The following is a 20890-nucleotide window of genomic DNA, read 5'->3' on the forward strand; positions in this document are numbered from 1 at the left end:
TAACCGCAAAACATGTGAATAAAAAATGTTATCCATAATTTGAAAGAACAAAAATATCTATTAATTATTTCCTTGTAATTATTTGAATTAAGTGTATTTGCAAAAAATCATAAAATTGATAACTAAAGATAAGATATTAAGAATTATTAGGAGAGACAAAATTTAAGAAAGTAAAGCAGAGTTGAAAGCTTTAAATAATGGACATTTCATAAAAGAAAAGTCTGAATATACAGTAATATGTACACCACAAATACAAAAGAAGACATCTTTTTCCAGATTTGGACCACCCGACAATACAAACACGCATTTCACATGATGCATCAAATTTCATAACCATGACAAATATATTTCTTTCTTGTCTAATCAATCAACCACTAATTCTTTCTCCCACTCTCATGGCAAAATCCTCCATGATCAAAGTTCTAGAGAATTGGAAAGTTTCTCCACCACCCAATTCAGCTCCATCAACAACACTGCCTCTGACTTTTTTTGACATACCTTGGCTTTTTTTCTCTCCAAGCCAACCTCTCTTCTTTTACGAATACCCTCACTCCACCTCTCATTTTCTCTCCTTTGCTCTCCCTAACCTCAAACTCTCTCTCTCCTTAGCTCTCAAGCATTTCTTTCCTTTTCTTGGAAATCTTGTTCTTTCTTCTTGTGATTCCAAGAAACCCAAGATTCTTTACAATGCAGGTGATTATGTCTCATTCACCATTCAAGAATCTAGTGGTGATTTCAGCTACTTTGTTAGTAATCATGCAAGAGATGTTCATGAATTTTACCCTCTTGTGCCTGATTTAGCTATTACTAGCTCAGAACCAGTATTAATTCATTTATTTGCAGTGAAAGTTACTATCTTTTCCCAAATGGGATTCTGTCTTGGGCTTGCTTATCAACACGTGGCAGCTGATGGGAGGACATTCAACAATTTCATCAAGGCATGGGCCTCATTATGCGCAAATTCTAGTTTCTTGACCGATTCCTTTCCTTCTTTTGACAGGTCAGTGATAAAAGACACAGATGGGCTTGAGGAGATTTTCTTGAAAGAATTATGGAAGAGAAAATCTTCTCACGAAGTGATTATAGGTACTGCAAAAACCCACGTAGATTTGTCAAACATGGTTAGAGAAACTTTTCTTGTGAGTCCTTCAGATATGGAAAGGATCAAGAAATGGATAATTGGCAAATGCAAGAAAAAGAATCAGCCAATACCTATACATTTATCTCCATATGTATTAACTTGTTCTTTTATATGGGTTTGTTTAGTTAAAACCCAAACTCAAATAGTTCAAGGAGAAAATTACCACTATTCAAGTGAGGATCCGAATTACTTGGGGTTTATTGTCGGTGGTTTAACCCGATTGGACTATCCGGTACCCGCCACTTATTTTGGCAATTGTGTAGGGTTTGGTCGGCCAATGGCAATTAGGGGTGAATTAATGGGAAAAGATGGGATTGTTGTTGCTGCAAATGTGATTGGAAACATGATAAGAAAGTTGGATAAAGAATTTCTTTATGGAGCAGAAAATTGGATTTCGGATTGGGAGGTGTTATTTGGGTCGGAGGTCCATTTATTGATTTCCGGGTCACCAAAATTGGATCTTTATGAAACAGATTTTGGATGGGGAAGGCCAAAGAAAATAGAGGACATTTCAATTGATAGTAACAGAGCCATTTCACTGATTGAGAGTAGAGATGTAAAGGGTGGAATTGAAGTTGGATTAGCTCTCAGTAGGCCTCAAATGGAAGTTTTTAGTTCACTCTTTGTCGGAAACTTGAAGATGATATTCAGCGAATTGTAATAGACGTAACGTAATGTAACCTAGTTAATAGTATTTGATTTGATCATATATTAGACTCTTTTTTTTTTTTTTAATATTATGAAATTAAAATTAACAAAAGAGCTTTCAATTATTTTATTTTTTTTTTCTCCCTTTCAAGTGTACAATATTCAATTCCTAAATTTCTTGAATACAATCATGTGATTTTGTTTATAGTAAAAAAAAATTAAATTGAAAAATATAATAACTATAATTTTTTTTTTTTTTTTTTTTTTAGCATTAGATACTTGCATACTATAATATATTAAAATCTCCATATATAATTACTAATTTCAAGTATAAATTACTAATCTATACCCATAACAGGCCACAGGATAGACATTGATGGAGACATGGAAACTTCCTGAATAGGTGGCCCAATATTTAATGGGTGAAGGCCCATTCTTGAATGAAGCCCAATAATTTCGTTGACCGTAACGAAGCAAGCAGAGATTGGAAAAAGTCTTGAGGTTGAAGTTGAACCAGTAGGAGCAGAGTGGGTTAACGGTCGCATTCCGTAATAGGAAAAAGTTAAACATTGACACCTGCCTGGTAACGTCCATATTTTTAAATCAACCAGCCGTTTTCTTGCTGGACTTGATCTGTTCTTTTATTTTATTTTAATTTAATTTTTTTACGTTTCTTTCTTCTTTGCCACCCAGCTGTCCACGTTCTTTGGTGGCCTACACGGTTTCTTTAGCTATATATACCCTCTTAGGTCTCTCCCCATTTCATCACTTCTCATTTTCAAGAAAATCTAACATTTCTGTACTTTCTTGATAGTCTTTCTTTCATATAATCTTGTTATAATGGCTTCTTCTACATTCAATTCCTTGGCTGTTGTTTTCTTGGTAGCAGTTCTTGCTGCTGCTACTTCTGTTTCAGCTCAAGATTTGGCTCCAGCACCACCTCCTGCTAGTGCAGCTTACTCTCTGGGAATGCCTGGAGCTGTGATTTGCTCTTCTCTGCTCTTCTCTGTGTTTGCTCTTTTGAAGCACTAAAGATGATTCCATTTTTGCTCAGAGATCTGACATTCTTATTTATAAATATGGGTTTTTGATTGTTTATACATATATGTATTATGTGGAGAGAGAGAGAGAGAGAGAGAGAGAGAGATTCAGGTTCATGTATGCATTGGATTGAGGGGCTTTGGCCATTAGATTCATTCATTTGTTTAGTCATAGAATGGAATAAAAAATTCATATTACTATCCTTATGAGGATTTTATGTATACATTTTATTTTGTATTATTGTTATCTATATATGAATTTTTTTTTTTATTATATATTTGAGTATTTCTTTTTTTTTTTTTTTTAGATGTTGGATGAGTTTTATGTTTTTTTGCCAAAATTTTCTTGAATAAAAGCCTACAAATAGTGGCAAATATGAAAGATTTTCACTCACCAACTGATAATATTTGATTTGGTTATATTAAATTTCGTGAAATTGAGTTGATAAAAATAAAATAAGTACTTTTTAAATAAATATATGAAATTTTAAATAATTTTTTTTGAATTTTAAATATATTTCATTATTATATATTTATCTATTTCAATAAAAAAATATAAATATATATGATAAAATATTGAAAACTAAAAAATTAAAAAAACGAAATAAATAAATGAATATAAATAAAAACCATAATGAAAATAAGACAAGTTTATGCTTTCATTTCAAAATAAGAAAATAAAAGGAAAAAAAGTTAAAAATCAAAAAATAAATAATCATAATCCATGTATTTTTATAACTATTCATGAAGAGAATTATTTATTAAGGTGTTGTCCTTCTTTATGGGATTCTAGAGAACTAAACTGTCATGAACTAATTTTATTAGAAACGATCAAACTAATTATTTGAAACATGAAATTAATAAAAATAGCCAAAATAATAAGAAAATTCCGAAAATATTGAACAATTAAGAGAAATTAGTTACAAGCCCAATTTCTATCCTTGCATTCAATGTCTAAAGAAAACTTTTTATTTCAATATAAATATGAATCATAATTACGTAAAATATTCATATTCTAATTTTGACTTTGCGATTTAATTTCTTTCTTATTATAGTTTAATTACTTATTATTTTTAACAATTTAATATATATAAGCAATTTAAATTAATAAATTTAAAAACAATAATTGAATAAGTGTGATATGTTCATGTAGATAGGCATGGCCACGGTTCCGGAACCGGCGGTTCCGGTTCCGGAACCGGCGGTTCCGGTTCCAGAAAAGCTGGAACCGGAACCGAACCGAAATTGGCCGGTTCCGGTTCCGGTTTGGAACCGTCCGGTTCCGGTTCCGATCCGATTACAAAACCGACGGTTCCGATTGGTTTTCCGGCGAATCGCATAATTTGAAATTTTAAATTTTTAATACCGGTTTAAAAAAAAAAATTATATTAACATAAAAAATTTAAAAATACTGTTAAAAAATTTTAAAATATCAAGACCAACTAAAAAAAAAATTATTTGAACATAAAAAATTTAAAAATACACCTAAAAAATTTCAAATTTTTAAGACCGGTTTAAAAAAAAATTTGAACTGATTTTTTTTTTTTTAAGTTTGAACATAATGATTTTTTTTAAAAAAAAATTTGAATTGATTTTTTTTTTTTTTAAGTTTGAACATAATGATTTTTTTTAAAAAAAATTTGAACTGAATTTTTTTTTTTTTAAGTTTGAACATAATTTGAAAAAAAAAATGGGCTTGAACTTAATTTTTTTAAAAAAAAAAAAAATTAAGTTGCCTACGTATCCTCTTGGGGTTTAGAGGAATCAAAGCCCACGTAGTTCTTACTTACCTTATATCAATGTCACCCCTTTTACCTTAATCGCTATTTGCACCACCGGTTGATGTTCCCGTTGAGGACCCATCGTATAAATCAAATAAATCTTCATTTTCGTTTGGATTTTCTTGGGCTCTTAGTTCGGCTTTGGTCCAATCATCCACGCACGCTTGTGCTTCTAATGAATCGGGTGTCATACGAGATCGTGTTTCATCAAGTATGTTACCTCCTTGACTAAAAGCTTGTTCAACCGCAACAGTGGAGACCGGAGCTGCTAAAATTTGTTTTGCAAGTAAAGAAAGAATTGGAAAAGTATTTGCGTGACGACTCCACCAATCTAAAATTGGAAAATCTGCATCTGCATAATCATCACCAAACTCAAAAGAAGTTGTTAGATAATTATCAAATTCTGAAATAGAATTGGATTCCCTTGTTCTTTTTTGTCTTTGCAATAAAACTTGTTGGGCAACACCAACACCACTTACCCTTTGTGTTGAAAATTGTGGAATATTAGATTGAGAAGAAGTAGAAATAGAAGTAGATGTAGATGAACTAGAAACTTGAATAAATTCATTATATAATTGCATAATATTTTGTTTAACTTCATGCATTACTACATTTATATTAACATTATCTTCTACATCAAGATTTAATACATCATAATAAATAGTCAAATAATCACATAATACATCCATTCTACATCTAGGATCAAATACAATAGCAACAAGATAAAGAGGTGGTATATTTTTAAAATAAGATAACCATTTTTTTTTCATTGAAAAAATACAATCTTTTAATAAATCATCATTTTGAAATTCTTGGAGTGCAGTAACAATATTAATACATATAGGTAAAAATAAATTAGATGTGGGATAATAAACCCCACTAAATTTATAGGTAGCATCATTAAAAATTTTTAAAATATCTAAAATTTTTGCACAAATGTCCCAATTTTGTGGATATAAATTAATATCCTCAATATTATTAGTAACAAAAAAACATAATAATTCTTTATAAGAAAAAGACTCGTTTAGTAATTCATATGTTGAATTCCAACGAGTTGGGACATCCCTTGGAAAACGTTTTGGTCTTTTATTATTTTCTTTACAAAATTTAGCCCAACTTTTCATTACTTGGGGATGTGTCCATAAATATGAAATAGCTTTTTTAATTGGAGAAATAAAACAATCAAGAATTTTTAAACCATCTTGTACACATAAATTTAAAACATGGCATGCACATCTTATATGAAAAAATTTACCACCAATATTTGGTTCACAAATTCTTTTAAGTTCAATAATAGATCTAGTATTTGCAGAAGCATTATCAAATGAAATTGAAAAAATTTTTTTTTTCAACTTATATTCATCTAAAATTGAAACAATTACTCTATAAATATTATTTGCAGTATGTTTATCATCAAAAACACGAAAACCAATAATTCTTTTTTGAATTTTCCAATCATCATCAATCCAATGACATGTAATACCCATATAAGAATGCATTTGCCAATGATCACTCCAAACATCACAACAAATTGAAACACGAATTTTCAATTGAGAAAATAAAAGCTCTAATTCTTTTTTTCCTTTATTATACAAAGAAATAATAGTTCGTTTTACTGTATTTCTTGGTACTCTTTTAGCACAAGGATTTAAAGCTTTTTGACAATAATTATTAAAACCTACTTTTTCACCAAAACTAAAAGATAAATGTTCCATAGAAATCATTTTTGCTAATTCTTCTTTTTGTATTTTTTCAGAATATTTAAATAAAGAAAGGTTAGAAGTGTACCCGGAAATTTGTTGTTGAGACCGATCAACTCCTATTTTTGTTGGATGTTTTGCCTCCAAATGCTTCCAAAATGATCCATAGCCGCCCGCTTGTTTAAATTTATAAGATTTTCCACAATAATTGCAAATTACATCATACATTTTCTCACCTTTGAATTTTTTTGTGAAATGAATGGAGAATATGTCGGAACTTTGTCTTGCTCTTGTAACAATTTTTGCTCGTTGCTCTTGCTCTTGCTCTTCATCTTCTTGAAATTGCTCATTAAATTCGGATTCTTGAGTTGGAATATCCAAATTTTCATTTGGAAAACCCTCAAAATTAAATTGGTCGGGAATCATATCATAGATGTCGTTTGTAGGGATAGATGATTCTCCAATTTTTCCCTTGCCCTTACCCGAATTTGAGTTTCCTCCACTTGCCATTATATGATAATAAAATATAATTTGGAAAATTGAATAAAAAAAATTAGAGAGAATAATTACCTTAATAAGAGATAAATGTTGAGTAGAGAAAAATAAATGAATAATATAGAGTAGAGTGTAGTATATTGTAGAGAGAGTAAGTAGAGAGTGTAGTATATTGTAGAGAGAGTAAGTAGAGAGAGTTGAGATTTTTTTGTAATGAATTTGTAAATAAAATGAGGTATTTATAATAAATCCAAAAATTCATTTTTCCAAAAATACCCTTCAAACTAACCGTTATGTAGCCGTTTATGACAGTTGGGAGGGGTAATTAAGACATTTAACAACAAATTTAAAAAAAAAAAAAAAAAAAAAAAAAAACAAAAATCTGACAGTTACAACGGCTAGAACCGCCGGTTCGAACCGGTTCGAACCGGCGGTTCTAACCGGCCGGAGAACCGGCGGTTCCATTCCGGTTCCGACCGGTTCTATGGAACCGCCGGTTCTGGTTCCACATTTGCTGGAACCGGAACCGAACCGGAATTTTCCGGTTCCGGTTCCGGTTCGTCCCGGTTCCGGTTCTCACCGGTTCCGGTTGCGGTTCCGGGCCGGTTCGAACCGACGGTTCCGGTTCCCGGAACCGCAATATGGCCATGCCTACATGTAGATATGATTACGGTTTTAAAATCGCCGGTTTCAGTTTAAGAAAAGGTAAAATGGAAGGTAAAACAGAAATTGAACCACTTTTAGACAATTTTAAAATTGCCGGTGTTGGTTTGGTTCCGATTTGAAACCGAATTTAGATAATTTTTTAACTTTTTAATTTTTTTTAGCTAAATAAGAAAATTAATAACAAATAATAGTATTAAATTAAAAAAAGACTAAAAGAGTAAATTAATAGTTTTAAAATTTATTAAAAAATTATAACTACATAAAAGTAAATTTAAAATTCTTTACTAGTATTTAATTTCTATAAATTTAAATGAGACATGTCAACAATTGGATTTGTACTTTTAAGTATATTAGGAGCAAAGAATTCAATGGAGTATAGAGAAAAAGAATTGATATTGTGAAAAAAGGAAGATTATTAATGTATTTATAGTTAAAATATAAATTTTTATTCATCAAAATACTCTTCAAATTTTTCCTTTTTTTACCGTTATAAAGGACAATATACCCTTTAAGTAGCCGTTTTTTTACTGTTATAAAAGGGCAAAATGTCTTTCTATCTAAATTAAAGAGTTAAAAAAATTACAATATAAATTTTTTATTTCAAAAAATACCCTTCAAATTGCCATTGTTTACCGTTGTAAAGGAGAAAAATGTCTTCTTATTTTATTTAAGAGTCAAAATAAATTTTTAATAAATATTGTTTAATTTATATGTAAAAAAATATATATTATAAAGGGTAAAAGATTTAAATTAAAAATATTTAAATGAGGAGCAATTTTTTTGCTCTATTTCAACTTATAATTTATAAATTATATTTATATTAATAAATTTTAAGATGATGATATAGTTACTGCATTTAATAATGAAAAATAAAATTAATTTAATAATTAAAAATCATGTGTAAAGTGTGATATATATATATTTTTTAACGGTTTTAAATCGAAATCGCCAATTTTATTTTCCAAATATAACGAACCCCAATCGAACCTTAAACCACCGGTTTCAATTACAGTTTAAAATCTTAAACCGTTGATCACGGTTCAATTTCGATTTTGACCGTTTTGATTCCATTTTGGAACCGGACTCTGGTCATGCCTTCATGAAACCAACTAGCAAAAAAAAAAAAAAAAAGATAGATATTGAAGGAAGTACCAAACAACCAGAAAAGTATAAAAATCAAAGCATAGACCAATTCCAAGGATTAAATAATTATAAATCAAATAAAGAAAACTATGAATTAATTTTTTTATCATTAGTTAAAACGTCATTAAATAATTTATAATTTATCAATTAAATTATATCATAAGTCAATTCTTAGGCCATTTATTAATTTTTTTTTATCGTCTGATACGTCCATTTTATAATGGTCTCAATTTTTTTTAAAAAAATATAATTCTAAATATATGGAGTTAAATAGAAAAATGAAATACGCAAAATCAACTAACTTTCTTTGAAAAAAATTAAACAATTCTTAATTAAATCGATTAGTTGTAGCTTCGAATGGAAAAATCAGCCAAGAACCAAATTGTGATTGGTCTTTTTATCATTAATTATCTAATTTTTCAAACAAAAAACTCTTCAAACTTTACAACGCGGTTTCTTTTGCTATATATACCCATTTAGATCTCTTTCCTTCTCATCACTTCTCATTTCAAGAAAATCAAGAATCTAAATATTTTTGAAACTTTCTTGCTTCTTTCTTTCTTTAAAATCTTTCTTTTCTTTAAATCAAGAATCGAGAATTGTCTCTTTTCTTTCATATAATCTTGTTATAATGGCTTCTGTTACATTCAATTCCTTGGCAATTGTTTTCTTGGTAGCTGTTCTTGCTGCTGCTTCTGCTGTTTCAGCTCAAGATTTGTCTCCAGCAGCACCTCCTAATAGTGCAGCTTACTCTCTGGGAATGTCTGGAGCTGTGATCTGCTCTTCTCTGCTCTTGTCTGTGTTTGCTCTTCTCAAGCACTAAAGATGGTTCCTTTTCTGCTTGGAGATCTGATATATATATAATATATGTGGGTTTTTGATTATTTATACATTATGATACTTATATGTACTATGTGAGGGAGAGAGAGGTTTATGTTATTGTCATTTGATTCATCTGATATTATCCTTCTGAGGATCATATATATACTTTACATTTTGTATTAATAATTTCATTATTATCTTTATATGGATTCATTTTTCCATTACATATGAGGTTTTTTTTATGTTGTCGGATGAGTTTTATGTATGTTGCTTTTGTTTGTAGCAAAATTTCGTTGAACAAAGCCTACCAATTACAGGGAGTTTGTGTAATTCATTTACAAAACAAGAAAAATTGATTTACTTATATTAAATTTTGTGAAATTGAGATTAAAAAAAAATAGAATAAATATTTTTTTTAATAAATACATGAAATTTTAATAATTTTGTTAAAATTTGTGAGATTTATTTCTATTAATATAAAAGAAGAATATGAGTTGTGAGTTTTCTAGAACTTTGGCATGAAAAGTGTTGAAGAAACCATCATCTTTATGTTTCTCTTTCAGTGCCTTTAGGAAAAAGGAGGTCAAAACCTGGTTTTCACATGATCAATTCAATTACTGATTCTTGGACATTTCAATTTTTAGCATGATATTTGTGAAAAAAGAAATGTATAAAGTGACAATTCGGTATTTTTTAATTGATTTTCTCACTTTCTATAAAAACATCGAGTGTACAGAATCTCAATTCGAGTCCACTCAATCAGAAAAAATTTCGCCAATCTAATGAAATTTTAACCGAGAATTATCTTCTACCGTGTATCCATAATATTATTTTATCCGGTTTACCTTTTTGCATATGCATCTGCCTTGTCCCTTGAAATTAAGAAAGCTTTGATTCATCTAGGGCAAGCAAATAATTATAATTATAACCATATTTAATTTTAAAATTTTGTAGCATTGAATAAATAAATTAAAAGTGGGGATTCAATTGAGGACCTATGCAATTGAGGAGCATTTCATTTAGTTTTTTAAGACCAATCCCAAGTATTGAATATTAATAAAATAAAATATCAAATGGAAGTCCTCATTATCACTGCACCTTCCCAGCTAGGGAATTAAAAATATCAATTAAAATGCCATTAAATTATTTCTCACTAATCAATATAATTTATGTAAAGGTTTCGAGTTCGAGTCTTTTCGATTACAAAAAAAGGCTACCATATTACATATTTACAGTATTATTTTAACCTTTTAATCCTATATATAAATCAAAATATATATCTATATTAACTTTTAAAACTTAAATTTTCTTTTATGTAAACTATCGGCATTCTGCGGAACCTTAATTACCAGAGACTGCCTATTCCAGCTCGGGGTTTAGTCACAGTTAAGACTCCTCACCTCTCCCTAGAAGTGCGTTTAGTGAAAATTGACGCGGAGAGCTCTTCTCGCATGTCCGGTCTGCGTTGCTAACTAAGCCACAGCGGGTAGGTTTTAAAATTTAAATTATTAGTTAAACTTTAATTGAAAAAACCTCATAATAAGACATATGAGATGGCCTAAAATTTGAATCCAAAGCCAAATTGTCAATAGACTTTTCATAAATGTGAATATGACATTAATCATGAATTTTTCAAACAAAAACACTCAATCAAACTCCCAATTTTCAAACTTTCCCACTTTTAGAACTTTCAATTACAAGTTAGAAAGATCCTTAATGCATAAGAAGAATCTCAACCGACCAAAACACCATGTGGTGCCACCTACAAAACAGCCCCCTTTACTTCTTGGACTCTAACTGTCATAACCTGTCCACATGACACAGCTGTTTCAAATTTTTTAGGTTTACATTTTTTTTCTCATAAAATCCTATAAATACTCATAAAAAACCCAAAGCAAGAATCATCAATCCTACAGAACACTAATATCTCTTCTTTCCATTTAACTTCTTTCTGTATCTTTATAATATTTTGATATTTCGAGAAAGGAAAATATGGCACAATTCAAGAACATGGCTTCATTCTTTTTGGTTGTGGCAATGTATTTTGCAAGTATTAATGCTCAAGAATCTGGGGGGGCACCAGCACCTGCACCATCCATGGACAAGGGAGCTGCCTTTTCTATGGGCATTTCAGGAGCTATGATTTGCTCTTCTCTGTTATTTTCTCTTCTTTCTTTCTTGAAGCATTAAGTGTATTCTAATCCTTCTATTCTTCATTGAGGCTTTCATAATATTTATTTGGTTTGTCATTATTGATATTATATCATTATTGTTTATGTCGGGTGTAGATAAAAATATAATATAGAAAAGAAATAAATAATTTATTCTTGGCGTTTTATTTGATAAGTACAATATTAAATTACTGTAATTTGATATTATATCTTTTGTTTGTTTCAACCATTTATATTTTATAAATTAATGGACATTATATATTGTTGTTGATTCCTTCAAATACCAATCAGTTCAGATCAAGAATTTCTAGGAAGTTGCCAAATGAATTGATTTGCATGTCTTCTTGGTAAGTTATCAAACAACAGTCCAAGTTTAGGATCTACAAACCATTAAGATACATAAACATGAGACAGGCTTGAAACTCTTCGACAAAATTAGTTGTTTTAATAATAAAAATTAACCTTTTATAAAAAATTATCTTAATGTATGTTATCAAACATTTGACCGTTTTAACCGGTCAAAATACTTAACTACTTAAAAAACAGCTATTGCTGAACACAGCCTTGAAATTTACATTAATAATCTTCCAAATAAATTAACACAAGCTGAGTCTTATGCGCAGTGATTTTATAAAGAATGAGTCAGAGATGAAGAGAGAGATACAGAGAGAAGTTGCTAGGCATATGACAAAATAAGTCATAATTGACACAGAGTAGCAAGCATATGAATTCTAAGTACAAAGATAGTGCAATACTCCATAATGGAATATTATTAATGCACTACACTATGTCAAAACCGATATACAGGCAATTCCTAAATAAACCAAAGAACATGTGTATCTGGGTAACACAACTACACTGATTATCAATTTCTCAAAGATCATTGCGGTCTACAAATAATTATATTGAGGATGGTTAGGAGCAAAAATAATATCCAGTAGCCAATCATAGTTTCGCCGTTCTTTCTGCTCCAAGGGAAGCATCCTGTATTGGCAAACATCTATTATTCAAATCGATTTTTGTTGGCAAGTTGCCATTAAATGTACTTTCACATGACTTGACGTTTTCTTCACTATTATTTCATTTTAACATAATATGCAGTTTATTATACACCTTCCAGCTTCCCGTGATCAAGTTCCTCCAGTAAGCAATCCTGCATTTTTGGGAACAGAATGTAAGTAGAAATTTCATAAGGGGATGATATATTTGCTAGCGGAAAGATTCCCAAGTAACGCACAGTATGACACCAAAACGATGACTCAGAATTGACACACTAACAGCAGAGCCCGACACATGAGAGCACTTCACAATATGGAGTAACACAGCCTTCTTTCATTGCTATAACAAAAAATTTTATTCAGATAACGGGAATCCTGGAAAGAGAAACAAGGTTACCAAAGTAAACTTATGTTTTGATGAATAAACGACACATTTCAAAATGCAGAAAGCATTCCAAAACCATCCAAATACTGAAGAAAGAAAGAAAGTAGGAAGGTAGTTGCATCTAGTGGTCACTGAACTATTTCACCCACCTTCACCATCTTGTTTTTGCTTTTCTCAAATTCCTTTTCTTGCAATATCCATTCATTACAAAAGGATTTGAAAAGAACATAATAATACTAAATTGCCTTTCAGTATATGGGGTTGCTATAAGATAAAGAGTTTCCGCTCAATCGAAAATAATATACACAAGGGCACAACTGACTATTCACAGAATAGAATATAATAATACTGAATTGGAATGGTATACTCATAAGATAATAGCCCTTTACCTCATAAGCAACCAGAGCTTGACACAGGAAATTGAAGACCTTTCACAAACTGAGAATATATATATTTATATATATATCTATCTTGATACTGTTGGATAACCTGCGTATTTGAAGAAAGAATGGAAGCGACTTAGAATCACTTTTGATTGATCATTTGCATGTGAATTGCATGCAACTGTGAACACAAGCATATGATTGCCAGTGAAAAAGGAAGTCATGGTTTCATACTTGCACAGGAATTATTGAACAGTCTGATTCAACTCATCTGCAAGCCACTGAGGAAATCTGACAGCCTGAAAACACAATAAACTTTGTTGAATAAAAACACAACATACTGTAGAAAAAATTTGAAAGGGACGTCATCAAAGAAACCTGATATTTTTAGCTATCACTGTATTTCCATCCTCAGCCCCAAGATGACGAAGAGCAACTTCTTCCAAACGGCCATCTCGGTATGCATGCTGCAAAATTAGAGTACCATAAATAGAAACCTTACAAGCATACACCAGTAGCAATTCTAGGCACACAAGAGCTATGTACTCAAACCAAATTCGGAGTGACAGGAATACCGTCATTGCTAAACATCATTCATATTTTGTTAACTAAACAAGTCAATGGGAATAAATAGAGTGCTACTAATGTCCCATCCTTGTGAATGATTTTTCTTTTTTTTTTATTCTTTCCTCATCTAATGGAAAACAACTGTTATATCCATGAAAGAATCAAATGAAGAAATAATAATAATAAAAGCATCTTTTCACTAGCTGCTATCCAATGCAATAAACTCCATCCTCCAAGAGACCAAACATTTAGGAGGGGAAATAGGAATGAGACAAGGAAGACAAGGGGAAATCTAACACAATTCATTTACTTGTATCTCATGCGTATTTGCAAACTAGTTGTCTTTAATGTCCATAACATAATCAGTACAAACTTCACAAAGGCAGGAATATTGTGAGAAAGAAACAATTAACAAATTCGCACATGAAGATGAAGCAGAATATCAGCCTTTTCATTAATATTATGTAACTAAAGTATGAGCTCCAAGCCTTCCGTTTGGCTTATGACAATAAATTAGCCAACAAATATATTTCCCTGCTGTTTAACTTCCACAATTGCAGTTGTAGGAACAAATAAATAGACGAAACCAATATTGTAGCAGACAACCTAGATTCAATTCATATATAATCATTGTTTTCACATAACACAAACTTTGGACTTATCAATAACAAACTAAAAACTGCATCTATTCCCAAATCCTCAATATACTAGGATGTCAGCCAAAACCAACTCCAAATTTCCAGCAGCAGAAAGAAACACTCGTGACAGGGATAATTCTAAAAGGTCAGAAGAGATAATTCTCCTCATCACTGGAGGTGTCGCTTGATACAAAATTCAGCTGCATTAATAAAAACGCCATATAATCTTCATCAAAATAATCTTCAGCATCAAAGATGTCGAATTCATCTTCTTCAATTAAATTCTCAAATACATCAAAGAATGCATTCATATTATCCACAACACTGGATCTGCGAGGACGTGGCCTCCGTGGTGGGGGTCTGTGATATTTCCATGTGTATGAGCCAGGCTTGACAGTATGCTGGAACAGAACACAACATTGTTTCCATTAAAGGAGTCATAAAGCTAACGGCCTCCGCAAATCAAAGTAAATGAACACATTGGTCATAATTCTAAAGGCTATATGTACAAGCTACAGAACCCAGAGGAAGCCAATTCAACAGCACCTTCAAGAATGTCACTAAATGCAAAAACGACAATCTATAATTGAAACAGTATAGTAGGATTCTACCCTAAAGCTAATGCCATATGAGAGGGGCAAAAAACATATAACATAAAATATCAAGATCTCAGCCTGATAGGCAAAAGCTTGTTCAAGATTTGGAAACATATTGACTCCCACTGGTTCACCAACAAGGAAATCAGATAACTCCAGGATTTGATGTGTAGACATCATCATGATTGTACAGATATTGAACCCTCTACATCCATTGTATTTTTTGAATTGGTGCAAACCAAAACACATTTGGCACATATGTAAAAGACAGTTGGAAGAAATTTAAGAGTAGTATTTCAAGCGGATATGGTATGGTAAAATGATGGTAAATGAAAGATATCATCATGCTGGTATAAGCAAATCACAATCAGCGCAGGATTGTTGAATGGTCCCAATGGACAGATGATCATACAGCTCAGACCCATAGGAAACAATGGTAGGCGGTGGAAATATCCATGCGGCAAGATGGATAGCAGTATAGGCAAAAGACACAGTATTTTTCTCAAAATAGTATTTGAGTTTCATATAACGATTATACCTTCCCCATGAACTAAATAAAGGACTGCAGCAACCACCTCACTTCCCCTTTGTATACCAGCCCCAGTCCACTTTCTCCATTCTTTGTTTTCAAAAACTTCTCTTTCTAAAGGAATATAGAATGCTACATTATGCTCTCTCAAGTCATGACAAACAATTTTCAAGAGTTGGCCACCCATTCAATTCTAAGAAATGAAAAGCATACAACAAATCCAATCCATCATTTTTCTGATTTTGAAAATTTAGCCTTTCCTCGAGATCTAACAGAGAACTTAACCCTGACACGGGCAGAATGAAGAAAAAGGATCCTGACATTAGCCCTAACCATTTTGCAGGTAAAACGTAAAGAAATACCACCCAAATTTCTAACTAAAATAGCAAGTCTATTATTCTATGGTTTAACACACTGTACAAGTACAAGAACAGCATATAAAGTATTGTGTGGACATAGAACAAAGAACAACAGCATACTGATATCCTCCTCAAATCAATATAATCAACTTTCCCTGGGGAAGCAACATTCAAGACAACTAATATAGGCAAAACAGGGCAGATTAAGGTGCTACTTGACTAACAGCCCCAAATATAATAAATAAAATGAGGAAAGCAAAGGTTTTGTCAATGAAAGAATGAGTAAGTTGGTTAACCTTCAATTAGCAAAAAAATGTATACACAAGATGGTTAGCCTTAAATTAGAACAAACAATTCAATCATAGGATCAATACTGCAGCAGCAAAATTCAAACAAGGAAACAATTTTACCTTGTAAAAACAACTGGTCCCAAATGGGCAGTTCCCATTACCAAAGTCAAAATGCTTGCAATCTATAGACCTGTCAAAAATTGAAAATTGCAATTGAAGAGAAAGAGAGAAGTAAATGAGCGTGTATTGCATGCATCTAACCTCAATGCATCGACTTTGAAAAATGCTTGAAGAGGTTAGATTGACAACCCAGAAATTGGGCCATAAATAAAGATAGAAGACAGACAACTACCAAAATCTTACCTGAGTTTTGACTTGTAGCTATCAATAATTTCTTGTTTTTCTTCTTTAGAGGAATACCAAATGACACTTGGAACGACGAAGTAAGATAGCTTGCGGCATATTGGGCAAGCCCTCAATGCAGTATTGACATCCATTCCAGAGGTTGGAGAACTGCTACGCCAATTCCTAATACAAGATATACAGAATGGATGATCACATTCTGATAACAGCCCAAACTTCCGTTCAGCTGCGGTAGGCTTTGAAAGCACACGATCTAAACATACACTGCATTCTATTTCTTGGCTATGTTTTAACGCCTCCAGATGCTTTTGCTTCTTCTCACATGTTTTCAAATGTTCCTCCCTTTCTTGAGGTCTGAAAGGATGCAAGCATTGTTTCCCACAGGTGGGGCAAATGTCACCATGGATATGAGGACATTTATCTCCACGAGGGCAACTACCAGCAGCAGCAAATGAACAGAGAGACTGTTCTTCAGGTTTAACATTCCTAGGCTCTATAATGCAATCATTTTCTACAACGTCATTTGTCGCAGTCTCCAAATTCCATGCTGGCTTAGAGGGAGGAAAATAAGGTAAGCTCGATGCAGAAAGCTCTCCAGAAGCACCTGACACTGAAGTTCCCCTACTTGATCCATTTCTCACAGGACGAGCTGGAGAACTAGAAGTTGATAAAAATGATCGCTGAGGAATTGCTGATGAAGATGAAGCAGAATCCGACCTAGATGGTTTAACATGTTCGTATCTGCATCGACTTCCATAAGAACAGATTCCTTTCTGATAATACGTGCAAACCTGTTTAAATAAACAAACACAAACCAATAATTAGAAACTAAAACTATCACTTCATTGACTATTAGCAAGAGAACAGATAAAGCAAGCAGAGGTAAGCATCTATACATTATTAGGCGGATCTTTCCAGTCATGTGAAAACTCGCAATGTTCCCCTTTCAAACATGCTCCATGAGCAAAGAACTTGCATAGTATCCTGCAAGAATAAAAACCCATTAAATTTAGAATTCCTCATAGAACATGATGAACAACTTTATGCCATCAATTGATAGATGGAAAAAAGAAGCATCAATAATCATAGAACAACAAATATTTTGTTGTGTGTAAAATCATATACAAAAAGGAGACAAAGTTTAATATGCAACTGTATTCGAGAAGAAAAATGAAACGGAATACATGGGATCAAACAGAGACCCAAATTTCAAATTAAGGGAAAAAAAAGGACCAACACAATCATTCTAATCAACCTATAGAAGAACACAAATTTTACCCTTCCAAAATCCGTCAATCAATAAATTTAAAAAACTTCCTATTTCTTTACGAGGCCTTCAACTCGTAAGCAGAAAAGCTATCGCTCAGATAATCGTATCACCAAAACGGTCACGATGATCATGGTCAACAACAATCAAAACAATAAAAAACGTAAATCATAACAAATATATGTAATCAAACACCAAAATCACCTTTTGGACATTGGGATTGAAGTTTCAAGGTGAAAAGATGGATTTTTTTTCTCGTTGAATTTTCCCTTTTCTTTTTTGTTTTTTTTTGGGGGGGGGGGGGGGGGGGGGGGGGATTGAGGCAAATTGAAGCTGTAAAAGTTGAAGCTTATTTGAATTTCGATCGCTAGAAGAAGAGAAGAGAAGAGAGGGAAAGAGAAATTAGAGGAGCCAATCATGTAAAATTGCAATGATAAATTAAGGAAAGCTCTGTCTCCAATTGTATATCTCAATTGTAAGCCCTATATCGCCTAGGGTTTCCATTTTTTTGGCGGTTGGTGGGCGATGGATTGTTTAGCTCTTGAAGCCATCGAATTTTTTGGACCAAATACCGGAAATGTCCCCGACAACAATGCCTGCTTCCTCAAAGGGGTATTCATGTAATTATAGCAGACTGTCAATGGCATTTGGATAATTTCATTTGCAGATTTGGGCGGGCTCCGTATATAGGAGGCCTTGGGAGAAGATATTTGGGCTTATTAAATTTAATTTTAAGTAGCATTAGAAATTAAGGGGTGGTTTGTTATTATTTTTTATTTTTTTGTTTTTTAAATGTTTTTTTTTTTTAAATATGAAATTAAGTGTGAAAAAAATAATTAATCACCATAATTTGATTTCAAAACACATGACTTTACAAAGGCATTTGAGAAATAAGGGGTGAGCAAATCTAGCATTATTAGAATAAAAGAAAAAAATGTGTAAATTATGATTTGTGGTTTTATAAAACACGTTTTTTATTTTTTAAATAGTTTTAGAAATAATTGTATCAAATATGTTTTTTTTTAAATTAAACAAAAAAATTGAAAATCAAAACAATAACAAAATTATTTCACTATTTAGGTTTTTTACAAAAAAATAATAAATCCATATTTAATTAAACAGAAAAGAAAAAATTAGTAAAATATGTTTAATTTTTATCTTATAATATCAACATCATAATTATATTTATAATAAAATTGAATTTGACAACACAGGGTATTGAAAAGCATCATGCCAAATGTAAAATTAGAAAATCTTTTTTTTTTCTTTGAAGTAATATTTATTTATGGAAGGGAAAAAATGACTAAAAAAATATTTTTCTTTATTGGGAAAAAAAAGGAAAAAAAGGAAAAACAGATTTCAAAATTATCTATCCAAATTAATGGAAAAATAAAAAAATAAATCTATTTTCTCCTAAATCCAAACACAGAGTTAATCTAAAAGGACGAAAATAAAATTATTTTTAAGTCCTTCTTGGCAGCGTATGATTGGTCCAAATACATTAGCTCTAGAAAAAGAGATAATATGAAAACCAATAAAAGAAAAGAACAATATCCATTACTAACCAGAACCGATCTCATGGCTACAATTCTCTCCCAATCAGCCCGTATCTCCCCCTCCTCCGCCGCCGCCGCCACCACCACCGCCCAAAAACCACCGCATATTCCACCATCATCAAAAACCCACCTCCCTATTCCATCCCACAAACCTCTCCTAACCACTCTAACTGCCACTATTGCAGCCACTACGATACTGACCACCACTGCTCCTTCCCTTGCAGACCAAAAAACCTACCAAGTTTACTACGGTACAGCAGCGAGCGCTGCCAACTACGGTGGATATGGCGGCAACTCCGACAAGAAAGCATCGGCTGAGTACATATACGATGTCCCAGATGGTTGGAAAGAACGGTTAGTCTCAAAAGTTGAAAAGGGAACGAATGGAACCGATAGTGAGTTTTATAATCCGAAAAAGAGAACTGAGAAAGAGTACCTAACATTTCTTGCTGGATTTAGACAGTTAGCTCCTAAAGATGTTGTCTTAAACAATTTGGCTTTGTCTGATGTGGATTTGCAAGATTTGATAGCTGGAGCAGATAGTGTAAAGAGTGAAGAGAAGAAAGATGGAGATGGGCAATTGTATTATGTTTATGAAGTTGATGGGATTGGGAAACATAGTTTGATTAAGGTTACTTGTGCTAAGAACAAAATGTATGCTCATTTTGTTAATGCACCAACTCCTGAATGGAATAGAGATGAAGAGACATTAAGGCATCTTCATGAGTCATTTAAGACAGTTGGTTGAGAGAAAGAAAGAAAGTCTTCTTTTTTTTTTCTTATTTTCCTTATAATGAGATTATATGAAGCTTAATTGCTTGCTTGAGTGCACTTGGCCTTTGAATAAATATATGTAAAGGAAGATTTTCTGTAATAAGTAGTTATTAAAGCTTTTGTTTTTAGCCTTTTTCAAGTTTGTTTATGATTAATTGCAAAGGATTGTGCTTCTTTTCCATTTCATTTGCTAATTAATATATGCAAGTTGTTGTTTCTATGATAATCTGTTGATAAAGCCCTTATTTAGCAAACCCCACAATCTATTCTCTGTTTTCTGTTCTGTTTTATTTTGTAAAACAGAATATTGTAGCTGAGGTGATTCATCAGCAAAGCCTGAATGGTTAGGGTACACTCTATGGTGTTTTGGTGAAATATATAAATGTTTCTCAGTTTCGATCAATTAAGCCCCAATTCAATTTAATTGGAGTCGACTGTTAAGAAAATTTTTCAACGGGTTAAACTCTTTTATGACAATATTTTTCATGAATAATAGTTGCATTTCAGTAGCAAATATGTATTTTTTGTTGGAATGCAGTAGAATTCTACAACCTAATTTCAGAGCTTTCATCAAATGG

The 20890-nt window shown here is 31.9% G+C and overlaps 3 protein-coding genes across 5 annotated transcripts; 2 read left to right on the plus strand and 1 right to left on the minus strand.

The window, feature by feature from the left end:
• Window positions 1-275: 275 nt before the first annotated feature.
• LOC105628686 (malonyl-coenzyme:anthocyanin 5-O-glucoside-6'''-O-malonyltransferase) lies at window positions 276-1848 on the plus strand. The gene has a single exon (XM_012210152.4). The coding sequence runs from the start codon at window positions 336-338 to the stop codon at window positions 1800-1802; it is 1467 nt and encodes a 488-aa protein (XP_012065542.2). The 5' UTR covers window positions 276-335; the 3' UTR covers window positions 1803-1848.
• A 10444-nt stretch (window positions 1849-12292) lies between these two features.
• Window positions 12293-18531, minus strand: LOC149495177 (zinc finger (CCCH-type/C3HC4-type RING finger) family protein). 3 transcript variants are annotated; one of them, XM_089723012.1, is made up of 9 exons: window positions 18187-18531; window positions 17612-17699; window positions 16716-17506; window positions 16473-16542; window positions 13752-13840; window positions 13608-13672; window positions 13380-13479; window positions 12845-12980; window positions 12293-12760 (listed from the first exon to the last, which is right to left on the minus strand). In XM_089723012.1, the coding sequence occupies exons 1-6, from the start codon at window positions 18399-18401 to the stop codon at window positions 13636-13638; spliced, it is 1290 nt and encodes a 429-aa protein (XP_089579138.1). In that variant the 5' UTR covers window positions 18402-18531; the 3' UTR covers window positions 12293-12760; window positions 12845-12980; window positions 13380-13479; window positions 13608-13635. The 3 variants fall into 3 exon arrangements, with proteins under 3 accessions (XP_089579138.1, XP_089579137.1, XP_089579136.1); XM_089723011.1 differs by lacking the exon at window positions 12845-12980; XM_089723010.1 differs by lacking the exons at window positions 12293-12760; window positions 12845-12980; window positions 13380-13479; window positions 13608-13672; window positions 13752-13840 and adding an exon at window positions 14371-14979 and having other exon boundaries at window positions 18187-18530.
• Window positions 18532-19527: 996 nt separating this feature from the next.
• Window positions 19528-20440, plus strand: LOC149495178 (thylakoid lumenal protein (Mog1/PsbP/DUF1795-like photosystem II reaction center PsbP family protein)). Its single transcript, XM_089722380.1, has one exon. It carries the CDS (start codon window positions 19561-19563, stop codon window positions 20284-20286), a length of 726 nt encoding a protein of 241 aa, XP_089578506.1. The 5' UTR covers window positions 19528-19560; the 3' UTR covers window positions 20287-20440.
• Window positions 20441-20890: the final 450 nt, after the last annotated feature.

Source organism: Jatropha curcas, chromosome 6, assembly GCF_041381405.1.
Source record: "Jatropha curcas cultivar XTBG-Jc1 chromosome 6, XTBG_Jcur_1.0, whole genome shotgun sequence".
NCBI classification, from domain to species: domain Eukaryota; kingdom Viridiplantae; phylum Streptophyta; class Magnoliopsida; order Malpighiales; family Euphorbiaceae; genus Jatropha; species Jatropha curcas.

Coding starts and splice junctions, on each gene's coding strand:
- LOC105628686 (XM_012210152.4), top strand. CDS start 336: ATGACAAATATATTTCTTTCTTGTCTAATCAATCAACCACTAATTCTT.
- LOC149495177 (XM_089723010.1), bottom strand. CDS start 18,401: ATGATTGGCTCCTCTAATTTCTCTTTCCCTCTCTTCTCTTCTCTTCTT. Junction 17,507..17,611: donor GGAAAGATCCGCCTAATAAT/GTATAGATGCTT, acceptor TTATTTAAACAG/GTTTGCACGTATTATCAGAA. Junction 14,980..16,472: donor GGACCAGTTGTTTTTACAAG/GTAAAATTGTTT, acceptor GTTCTGTTCCAG/CATACTGTCAAGCCTGGCTC.
- LOC149495178 (XM_089722380.1), top strand. CDS start 19,561: ATGGCTACAATTCTCTCCCAATCAGCCCGTATCTCCCCCTCCTCCGCC.